This window comes from Myxine glutinosa, chromosome 6 (assembly GCF_964187855.1).
Source record: "Myxine glutinosa chromosome 6, kmMyxGlut1.1, whole genome shotgun sequence".
Taxonomy (NCBI): domain Eukaryota; kingdom Metazoa; phylum Chordata; class Myxini; order Myxiniformes; family Myxinidae; genus Myxine; species Myxine glutinosa.
The window spans coordinates 177630256-177642488 of NC_136266.1; the positions used below are offsets into that span (position 1 = coordinate 177630256).

The following is a 12233-nucleotide window of genomic DNA, read 5'->3' on the forward strand; positions in this document are numbered from 1 at the left end:
CCGAGAGCAGACCGCAAGATGCTGAAATAAGTCTCCAAGAACCCCAGAATGTCATCGCGGGACCAACAGGTAGCTCTTGCCACTGTTGATGTCAAAGTTCACGAGTCTACCATTAGAAAGAGGCTGCACAAATTTGATCTACATGGGAGGTGTGCCAGGAGGAAACCGTTGCTGTCCAGAAAGAACATCAGGGCAAGACTAAAGTTTGCCAATGAACACCTCGGCAAAGACCAGCACTTCTGGAACAATGTGCTCTGGACAGATGAGTCAAAGGTCGAGCTATTTGGCCACAGTACCAGAAGACATGTTTGGCGAAAACCAAAGACAGCATTTGACCACAAGAACCTGATTCCAACTGTAAAGCATGGTGGTGGAAATATTATGGTTTGGGGCAGCTTTGCTGCATCAGGGCCTGGGCAGCTCACCATCATAGAATCCACTATGAATTCTTCATTGTACCAGAGGGTGCTTGAGGATAATGTGAGGCCAGCTGTCGGAAAGTTGAAGCTCAACCGAAGGTGGACCTTGCAACATGACAATGACCCTAAACATACCAGTAAATCCACCAAGGAATGGCTGAAAAGAAAGAAATGGAGGGTTCTGGAATGGCCAAGTCAAAGCCCGGATCTAAATCCCATCGAGAAGTTGTGGGGGGATTTGAAACGAGCTGTGCATGCAAGAAACCCCTCAAACATCGCACAGCTGAAAGAATTCTGGATGGAGGAGAGGGCAAAAATTTATCCCAGTCGATGTCACAGACTGATAGACAGTTATAAGAAATGCCTACTTGAGGTTGTTTCTGCCAAAAGGGGCAATACCACCTAGTAGAGCCAAGGGTGTACTTCCTTTTTCCACATGCGAAATTTGCATTTATGTTTATTTAAATTATACAATGGACTACAAAATGTAAATGTTTCATGATATTTGTTATATTATATCACCTTTATCTCTCAATATTGTTGAAATGAAGATTAAATAGCTGTATGTTGAAATATGTTGAAAAAGTCAAAACTTTACATGCGGTGTACTTACTTTTTCACGTGACTGTATAGATAAATATAAATATATAAATAAATATTTATAATACATGGGACACGCCCGATGAAATTTCACTTTTTCTGCATTTTGTGTCCTTGCCACAGCTCAAACAGCAGCAGTCCAACCGCCAACGCCCTCGTCACCGCACTTCTGTGCAGCCCCACATTTGGCCAAAGCTGCGCCAACAATTCATTATCAAGGTAGAGTCACAGTTGCGGTTGATGCGATCAAGGGTTTAACCAGAGAAGCTTTATTTATTGTTTTGATTGGTTACTGTGGGTGATGTCAAACCCTGGTGTTGGCTTAGCGGTTAGGGTGCCGGCTTGGGATCCTAGGGTCCTGGGTTCGAATCCCGGTCGATCGCTGAATTAACGCCAGGGGGGGTTTACTCAGCCTGTCATCCTTCCTAGGTCGGCAAATTGAGTACCAGCTTGCTGGGATGAATGATCCCGGTGTGTACCCCGGTTTAGAATAGGTACACCGTATCCTTGCGCATCGTAAGAGGCGACTAAGGGTTGGCATCAGGAAGGGCATCCGGCCATAAAAACATTGCCTCAAACAGGGAACCATGATTGTCATGGGGCCCGCAAGGCTAACCCCCGCTTTAGCGGGGGAAATGGCCTTAAAACGATCACTCACACACACTCACACACACTGTGGGTGAAGTCAATAAAATCCTGATTTTCAAGCGTTTTCCCCATGTGACGTTGTGGGTTTAACAAATGGCTCAAGGCTTCTTTTTGGGTAGTAGTGGCTTCCACAATGAAGACGAAGCACTCGGCCTGTTGCTCTCACAGCACAGACGGGTTGGTGCTCTCTTTGTTTTTACTGCCCCTCTTTTTTTTAGTTCCCTCTGCTCTCTTAGCCCTCACTCAATTCATCCAGGATGTACACATTCTTCCAGTAACCTTGTCCTGATTAAATTCCAAAATCCAGGCCGACCACCCACCTCTACTCCTTCATTCCTCTTTTCTCCTGTTTGTGGAACTGCCTTCCGGAGGCAGTCCCAATTGCTCTCTATGATGTACCACCATCTTCGGGTCTTCAAGCGAGCGGTGCATCACCATCTCCTGTCATTACCAATCCCTACCTGAAATTATTTATATTAAAGCGCGGCGTTACGCGCGCTGCTTGTGAGCAAGGAGGAAGCGGACAAGCGGTAACATATAAATGTCTTTATTGTAAGACTACACTGTAACACTCAACTCCTCCGGGCTGGTCGCCCGGTGTATATCATGAGGCCACGCCTACCCCTCGGGCGTGGCCACCGCCCACTTGGTGCGTGGAATGATGTCACCACGCCAGTGGGCTTTTGTGTCCGCCACACGCGCCCCCCCAGAATTCCCGCGCACCTGGAGGGCCAGTTTGCGGGGCAGACGAATGACCCGGCCGAAGCGCCCCCTGGCGATCGGCGGCGTCCGGGGTGCAGGGATACCAGGTGGGATGCCCCTGGCTGCCCCTGGGATGGGTGCAGGACCGGGGGGCGCCGTGGCGGCGGGGCTGGGCGGTGCCGGGGGTCCGCCCGCAGGAGGGCGGCCCCGACGTGGGGGTCGGGCCACTGGCGGTGGATGGTCCACATCGAGGTGGGCCGGCTTGAGGCGGTCTACCGAAACGCGGTCAGGAGTACCGCCGATGTCCAGGGTGAAGTGCTTCGCCCCGGTCTCCAGCACGCGGAAAGGCCCGTCGTACGGGGGCCGCAGTGGTGTCCAAAGGGCATCGTGGCGGACGAAGACGTACTCCGCCGTGCGAAGCTCCGGGGCGACGTGCGTCGGTGGGTGCCCGTGGCATGCCGTTGGCACCGGGGCGAACCTCTGGGCGGTCTCTTGCAGAGCGGAGCGCTGCTGTGCCACGGACCATGGTGCCGTGGAGTCGGGGAGGAACTCGCCCGGCACCCGCAGCGGTTGCCCGAAGACCAACTCCGCCGCGGATGCGCGCAGGTCCTCCTTGGGCGCCGTCCGGAGGCCCAGCAGGACCCAGGGGAGCCTGTCGACCCAGCCGCCGTCGCGGAGGGTGGCCCGGAGCGCGGCCTTCAATGAGCGGTGAAATCGCTCACACAGGCCGTTAGCCTGGGGGTGGTAGGCCGTGGTTCGGTGCAGCCGGACCCCGAGCCCCTGCGCAACCGCCCCCCAGAGCTCCGAGGTGAACTGGGGGCCGCGGTCGGATGAGATGTCTGAGGGGGCGCCGAACCGGGCGACCCAGGTGGCGATGAAAGCCTGCGCGACATCGGCCGCCGTTGTCGACGCCAAGGGCACGGCCTCCGGCCACCGGGTGGTGCGGTCCACCATGATGAGGACGTAGGTGAAACCCCGCGAGGGGGGCAGAGGTCCCACCAGGTCCACGTGGACGTGGTCAAACCGGCGTTCCGGCACCGTGCACGGGGCCAACGTGGCCTGGGTGTGCCGGTGCACCTTGGCGCGCTGGCACGCGAGGCACGTCCTGGCCCAGCCGCGGACGGCCTTCCGGAGGCCATGCCAGACGAACTTGTCGGCGATCAGCCTTTGGGAGGCCCTCGCGCCCGGGTGGGACAGGCCGTGGATGGCGTCAAACACCTGGCGCTGCCAGCCCGTGGGCACAATGGGGCGAGGACGCCCGAGGGAGACGTCGCACAAGAGGGCCGCGCCCGCGCCGTCGAACGGCACCTCGGTGACGCGGAGGCCCGTGACGGCGGTCCGCAAGGCCTGGACGTCGGGGTCAGCGGCCTGGTCCGCTGCCATCCGGGCATAGTCGATGCCGAGGTGGACTGCGTGGGCGACGGCCCGGGAAAGGCAATCCGCCACCGGGTTGTCCTTCCCCGCGACGTGCTGGATGTCCGTCGTGTACTCGGACACGGCCGAGAGGTGACGCTGCTGCCGGGCCGACCACGGCTCGGTGACCTTGCCCATCGCGAAGATCAGCGTCTTGTGGTCGACGAAGGCAGTGAACGCCCGGCCCTCGAGCAGATGGCGGAAGTGCCTGACCGCCAAGTGAAGTCCGAGCAACTCGCGGTCGAAGGTACTGTAACGGCGTTCGGGCGGGCGAAGCTGCCGGCTAAAGAACGCCAGCGGTTGCCAAGCTCCACGCACCCATTGCTCGTGCACCGCGCCCACCGCGTAGTCCGAGGCATCGGTGGTGAGGGCGATCGGTGCATCGGGCGCCGGGTGCGCGAGCATGGTGGCGTTAGCCAAGGCGAGCTTCGCGCCCATGAACGCCGTGTCCATCTGCTCGGTCCAGGTAACGTCGCCTTTGCCCGGCTTACCTCGGAGAGCTTCGTGCAGGGGGCGCAGGAGCTGGGCGATACGGGGCAGGAACCGATGGTAAAAGTTCACCATGCCCAGGAACTCCTGCAGCCCTCTGATCGTGCGGGGGCGCGGAAACCCCTTCACCGCCTCCACCTTGGCCGGCAGGGGGACGGCGCCGTGCCTGGTGACACGGTGCCCCAGAAAATCGATTGTGGCGGCGCCGAACCGGCACTTTGCGGGGTTCACAATCAGGCCATGCTGGCCCAGGCGTTCGAAGAGCGTGCGGAGGTGGCGTAGGTGCTCTTCGCGGGACGCGCTGGCGACGAGGATATCGTCCAGGTAGACGTAGACAAAATCCAAGTCGCGCAGGACGCTGTCCATCAGTCGCTGGAACGCCTGAGCCGCATTCTTCAGACCGAGGGGCATGCGCAGGAACTCGAAGAGTCCGAATGGCGTGATGACCGCCGTCTTCGGGACGTCCTCTGGCCTGACGGGGACCTGATGGTAGCCGCGTATGAGGTCCACCTTCGAGAAGAAGGACCTGCCCGCCAAACGGGCGGAAAAGTCCTGAATGTGGGGGACGGGGTAGCGGTCGGGAGTCGTGGCGTCATTGAGACGGCGATAGTCCCCGCACGGTCGCCATCCCCCGCCGGGCTTCGGCACGATGTGCAGCGGCGACGCCCAAGCGCTCTCTGAGCGCCGAACGATGCCGAGTCGCTCCAGGGTAGCGAACCCCGCTTTTGCCACCGCCAGCTTCGTCGGCTCGAGGCGGCGTGCCCGGGCGTAGACCGGTGGCCCGACGGTGGGGATGTGATGGGCCACCCCGTGCTTGACGGCCCCCGCCGAGAAGGTGGGCCGCGTGAGGGCCGGGAAGCCGGCGAGGAGGCGGGTGAATGCGTCCGCTGCCGGAAGCGTACAGACCAACGTGGCCGGAACCGAATCGTTCGGCAAGCCGCTTGGCAAGCCGCTCGTTGAGCTGGGCAACGCACACGCGAGCGAGCTGAACGTCTCGGCCTGGACAAGCCGTCTGCGCTTGACGTCGACCAGGAGCCCATTAGCGCACAGGAAGTCCGCGCCAAGCAGTGCCATGGGCACGTCGGCGGTGACGAACGTCCATCGGAAAACCTGCCCTCCAAACCGCAGAGAGAGGCAGCGTTTTCCGTACGTACGGATGGGCGTCCCGTTCGCGGCAAGCAGCGCGGGGCCCCCACCCGCGGCGTGCTTGTCTGACGTGCCGGCGGGAATGACACTCACCTGCGCTCCCGTGTCGCACAGGTAACGGCGCCCGGAGAAGGTGTCCGTTATGAACAGCAGGCTGCTCGAACGGCCGGCGCTCATCGCCACAATTGAGCGCCGGCCCGGGCATTTCCCGACCCGTTGAAGGAGCACGGCGGATGACACCGCCGAGCTTCGTGGCCGAACTTGGCGTGGAACCAGCACCAGGTGGTGGAGCTGGAGGAGCGCGGCTGGCTCCGCCAGGCCGGTGGAGTCGACGGGTTTCCCCGCGGTGGCGGTTTTCGCCGCGGCGGTGGGCGGGGCGTGGCGGCGTTCACGAGGTGCGTATCAGCATGCTGCTGAACTTCAGCGTGCTGTAGAAGATGATGCTGTGGAACATCAGCGTCGAAGGCCGTGACGGCCACGCCAACGCTCGCCCGCGTGTCCGAAGCGGCGAAGTACTTGTCCGCCTCGGCCGCCAATGCTCGGGGTTCCGTTAGCCCGGTCCTGGCCAACGCGAGGCGAACCTGCGCTGGAAGTTGGCGACGGAAAAGCGCCCGGAATAGCGAACCGGGGGCTTCGTCGCCCAACAGTGACAGCATATGGTCCATTCGGACCGACGGGCGCGTCTCACCGAGCTCGGGGAGATCCAGGAGGCGGTCGGCCCGTGCGTCGTCCGTGAGGCTGAACGTGGCTAGGAGTAGCCGCTTGAGTGCCTCGTACTTGTGGCCGTCCGGTGGGTGGCGAAGGACGGACACAACTCGAGCGGCCGTGCCGGGCCCGAGGGAGGCGACGACGTGGCAGTAGCGCGTGTCATCGCCGGTGAGGTGCCGAAGCTGAAATTGGGCTTCGGCCTGGACGAACCAGACTTCGGCCTGAGCCTCCCAAAATTCCGGAAGTTTGACGAAGGCGGCCATGGCGATGGCGTCGCGTGTGGAAGGATCGCTCCGGCAGATCCAACGTCGAGGGTCACCAGTAAAGCGCGGCGTTACGCGCGCTGCTTGTGAGCAAGGAGGAAGCGGACAAGCGGTAACATATAAATGTCTTTATTGTAAGACTACACTGTAACACTCAACTCCTCCGGGCTGGTCGCCCGGTGTATATCATGAGGCCACGCCTACCCCTCGGGCGTGGCCACCGCCCACTTGGTGCGTGGAATGATGTCACCACGCCAGTGGGCTTTTGTGTCCGCCACAATATCCTCTTTAACCCTCCATATCCCAGCCCTCATACTTACAGGTCTACACTCTACCTGTTGTTTCATTCCCTTCCTTTATTTTTTTTGTCCAATGACAAAAGTGCAGTGTTTGCTGCGAGCTTGAATGTACACACAGCATTGTCGTTTTAAAATATATATTGCACAACTTTTCAGCATTGATTAGATAGGTAACCTGAGGTAGAACACCATGGAAAAGATGCAGCTTCAGGTTATTCTTCAACCACCATCACACAGAGCAACCATTTTGAACATCAGCATTAATTGCCACCCTAGTCCAGTCAATCTAACAAATTTTATGGCTCGACCCACCACTAATTGCAACAGAATGTTTGTCACTGCTACGCATTTCAGGAATGTCCACTAAACACCATACTAAAAGTATACCAAATTATATTTGGTGGAAAGGCGTCAAATTTGCGTAAAATACAAATTAGCTGCCGTCATGAGGAAAAAATCAATTTCCCACAGTAATTCTGTATCGAAGTATCCAATCATAAGAAATTAAGTAGGTAGACCCATATTTTCAGGGTTGATGATTTTGAAAAGTTCATTTCTGGATCAATTCTGGAGGGGAGTGTCATTGAAGCTGAAGGGAAAGGTGTATGCTGCATGTGTGAGAAGTGTTATGATTTATGGGAGTGAGACATGGGTAATGAACGTAGAGCAGCAACGAAGGCTGGAAAGCGTGGAAATGCGAATGGTTCGATGGATGTGTGGAGTATCGTTGAGAGAGAGGAAGACAAATGATGAATTGCGAAAGATGATGGGAATAGAGCCTGTGATGGATGCTGTGAAGAGAAACAGGTTGAGATGGTTTGGGCACGTGTTGAGGAAGGATGAAAGTGACTGGTTGAAAAGAGTGATGGAAATGAATGTAGAAGGAAGTAGAGGACGGGGAAGACCGAGAAAGGCTTTGCTAAAGATGGTGGAAGAAGAAATGCGGGCAAGGGGGTTAACAAGGGGAGATTCAGAAAATAGGGCAAAATGGAGAACATTGTCATGGGGACCACATGGCTAACCCCCGCTCTTGCAGGGAAAATGGCCTTAAAATGCCTGTTGTTGTATTTCTGGATCAATTATATGCATAAAATTCAATGAAGTATGCAAATTAGATGCCACCATTGTTCAAAAAAAACATTTCTGCCAGAACTCTATCTCTTGACCCAATCTTGAGTGAAATGTGTATACCCATATTTTCAAGTTAAGGGAATATGATAAGCACATTTCTGGATGACGACACAGACCTGCTGATTCTTCTTTGATACCATGCCGACATGCAAGGAAGGGACATATTTTTCAAGCCTGAGCCAAAACTTAACGCAAAGAAACGTCCGGTATGGAACATCAAATAGACCAAGACAACCTTGGGAATGAATGTCTGTGACAGAATGCAATTTGTACATGCCCTGCTGGGCTGTGACACAACATCCATTGCGTATGGCATTGACAAAGCTATTGCCCTGAAGGACATCCAAAACAACATCCAATTCATGAAACATGCCAACCTGTTTACCCAGGAAGGACATGTACCAAAGGATGATATAGTTGCAGAAGGGGAGAAGGCCCTTGCATGTATGTACAATGGAAATCAAGATGAAAGTATTGATGCCCTACGATGCAAGCGTTTCTGTGAGAAGGTTGCGAAAAGTATCAAATATATTGAGGCCCAGAACTTGCCACCAACGTCTGCGGCTACAAGGTTTCACCGTCTGAGAGTGTACTTCCAAATTCATGAGTGGAAAGGAAATGTTGGACAAATCAAATCAGCGAGGGTCCGTTACTCCCAGTGCAAACTCATCTGCCACCAGCGCCCCCGAAACTTACTGATATCTTCAGATGTAACTGCAAGGTGGGGTGCAGCACCACTAAATGTGCATGCAAGAAGATGGCCTTGAATGCTCATGGATGTGTGGAGAGTGTAAAGGTTTGAGTTGTGCTAACTCATCAAGACTGGAGCTCGATGATGAGTGACATCCAAGAACTGGTAATTCATCCAAAAATGTACTTATCATATTCCCTTATCTTGAAAATATGGGTATACACATTTCACTTCTCAAGATTTGGTCAAGAGATGGAGAGTTCTGGCAGAAATGGGTTTTTTTGAATAACGGTGGCATCTAATTTGCATACTTCATTGAATTTTATGCATATAATTGATCCAGAAATGAACTTTTCATAATCAAACCTGAAAATATGGGTCTAACTACTTAATTTCTCATGATTGGATACTTAGACACAGAATTACTGTGGAAAATTGATTTTTTCCTCATGGCGGCAGCTAATTTGCATATTATGCAAATTTGCCGCCTTTCCACCAAATATATTTTGGTATACTTTTAGTATGGTGTTTAGGGGACATTCATGAAATGCATAGCAGTGAAAAACATTTTGTTGCAATTAGTGCTGGGTCAAGCCACTACTTTAACTGGACTACCACTCCTTCCCTACTCCATGGACTACAACATTTTCTTGAAGTGGTTTTTGAGCCCAGTCAACTCTTTCCTTAACTTTGTCCATATAAATTATCCTCACCAGAGTTTACTTCAAAATGAAGCACCTGTCCGTGTGTAGGTGAATAATGTAAAAGGTATGCCCCCACCAAATGATGTCGATGAGTTTATCACCAATTTTGTGACTTTAAGGCCATTGTCAAGTACAGACTCGATGAGTGCCTCGATATTGAGCCCTTTCTATTGGCAGCAAATATTGCTGATTTTAAATAGGAGAGATAGGGAAATTAACAGATGTTGGTATTCATTCAAGAAAAAGGAATAACTCCACTAATGCAGGCCCATTCAGAGTGAAAAGTGAGCACAACTGATAAGCCTCTCACCTTGGCTTTGCCATGTCATCACTAACTCTCTGACACCTGCTCTTTTTGCTTCATCAGCTTAAATTTCTGATGGAAGACTCAGGGAATCCTACTATTAATTTGAAATTGGTCACTTGTTTTGACACCAATACATTATTTTATTACGGACTCTACACATCTCTAGGCGTTTCAATCAGAGCATTTGAATTGCATCAGATGTGACAATAAATCCGCATTGTTGCTCCCAGCTTGCCGGCTCGATGACAGGAGAAGCCATTTGCATTTTTCCAATGCGGGCACGGTCAACTTGCTAATCCTGGTAAATGAATAGACTGCGAACAGGTGTAAGCGTATTGTATTGAGGTTCATGTTCTGGAAGGTGTGATAGACAGCAAGGGGTGAAAGTTTGCCACCATTCACATCAAGAGAATAGATAGGACTATTCTACTCTTATCTGTTGACAATTGGAGATTAAAGAAAAGAATGTCCTTGTAGTCGTGTTTGATTGGTGCATATAAATTGCTATGTTTATCATTCAACTCACAAACATTTTGATAAACTCTGCTTTGAAACCTGCAAAGGATGATTTTTTATTTTTAAATGCAAACACTTGATTGTTCATTGGTCATATTTCCTTGTACTTTGAGTTGGACCGCAAGCTTAAAGTGGTCATGGGCTGAATTTAGCAAGCAAAGTCAGTTGCTGAAATTAAAGTGTTCCTGCTTTTCAGGGACATATGGACAACTGTGGAGCCACCACAAATGGTGTGCAGCTGCAGCTGCAAGGAGGTAAAGTCTACAATGGTGTCACCCCACATACAAAATATACAGGGTGGGCCATTTATCTATTCCCAGTTTTGAACCCCTGTAATTCTGTTGCTAAGAAACGAAATTGAACAAAATATTTACAGGATATAAGCACAAACAACTTGCTAATCCTGGTAAATGAGTAGACTGTGAATAGGTGTGAGCGTATTTATTAATATTAATTTAAATAATACAAAATTGCTTATTAATTTTGATGTGATTTCCATCATTTTCAAGCAGTGTGTTCATCCTTTCGCGACACTAGAAGAGTCACATTCCGACCGTAATTTCTCCAAAAGCTGCTTGAATCCGCTCTTTCAGGTCTTGAATGTTCACTGGTTGAGTTGCATAAACCTTGCCCTTAAGAAAGCCCCACAAGAAGAAATCGCACGGGTTGAGGTCTGGCGAACAAGGGGGCTGGGGCATATTTGGTGAACCATGACCCATCCACTGATTGGGAAAAGTCTCGTTGAGTCATTTGCGGACCTGGATAAACCAATGGAGACTTGTCCACCCCAGTGGAAACTTGTACACCCCAATCAGTGAACTTTCAAGACCCGAAAGAGTGGATTCAAGCAGCTTTTGGAGAAATTACGGTCGGAATGCGACAGAAAATGGTCGGAGTATCGCAAAAGGATACACACACTACTTGAAAAATAATGGAAATTACATCCAAATTCATAACTTATTTTATTCACTTCTGAATTCAATAAAAGGTTTACCACAAAAACTTGAAATATGTACCTATATACTGTAAATATTTAGTTCGATTTCGTTTCTTAGCAGCAGAATTATAAGAGTTCAAAACCGGGAATATATAAATGGCCCACGCTGCACATAATACAATTGACTAACTTTATTCATGTCATATTATTCCACATAATCTACATTCCTCTTTATTGCACATTGTGCAGCATTCAACCATCTTTTTGAACCCAGAGTAGGAGCCTTCCTTCTTAAGAGTCCGTAACTCGATCAAGATGGTTGTGTTATCCTCCTCTTCAACAGATGCAAGACATCCTCTCCTAAACTCTTCTTTTACTCATTTTGGGGAAGTAGCAGAAGCATTGCATAAAGAAAACGCTGGTGGATTTAAATAGCATTTTCATCTGACGTTACCATGACTTTAGCAAGAGCTCAGATGCCTTCTATACTGAAGCTGTAGGCCATGGCAACATCCCAATGCCATTCTTTTTATTTGTATTCCTGAAACAAAACATTGTGAGAAGCTTGATATTCACCAGGCATGTATAAGTAGATAATGAGACGGTATAACCTGTAATCACCCACATCTTTTACTAAACAAAGTTGCAAGTGGGGTTACAGAATGTTTAGAATGGCCCTCATAAGGAACCCCATGGACGATTCTGCTCCTCACACCCAACGACATTAACAGACCAATGAGACGAAAGAAGACCATCATTTGATTCATTTGGCTGACAAAATAGTGAATCCTTCATCAATAATGATAGTTATTGATCATCAGTGGAGTATTCATATTGTTGCGGTTTTGGGAAACCACTAAAAAGTAATGGCAACCACCATACAGGTCCCTTAGAATAGTTATAACCGTAACGGCATTAGCATCCCTCTGGTTACCAACGGTTTTCGCTCGGCCGTCTAAATTTGGTACGCCGGAGGGTACGTAGGGTACGTTCCCCGATTGAAGCTGTCATGTGGTACAGGTAAGCTATCGTGCGATGGTCCGATTGGCGTTCGTAGTTGCAGGTTCGCAACCTGCTAAGCACGAAGTTATTCGTGCGCGGCAGCCGCAGGTCCGGTAAGTTCAGGAGGAAAGGGAGGTTAACCCCCTTGTGGTAAACCCAAACCCCGAACCGTAACACAGTTGGTGTCAGGAGTGGGATTGGACCCGAGGTGCGCGAAAAATACGAGCCGTTAGGAGAATTTTTATTTTTATTTATTGG

At 51.4% G+C, this 12233-nt stretch overlaps 1 protein-coding gene across 2 annotated transcripts in view; it reads left to right on the forward strand.

The window, feature by feature from the left end:
* The window catches only part of LOC137428976 (glucosylceramide transporter ABCA12), a 182589-nt gene that overhangs the window by 116157 nt on the left and 54199 nt on the right, over positions 1–12233 (forward strand). For both annotated transcript variants that reach the window (XM_078780893.1, XM_068118914.2), the window contains exons 30-31: positions 1143–1238; positions 10233–10290. In XM_078780893.1, coding sequence (XP_078637019.1) covers positions 1143–1238; positions 10233–10290 — 154 coding nt within the window. The remainder of the gene's footprint in view (positions 1–1142; positions 1239–10232; positions 10291–12233) is intronic.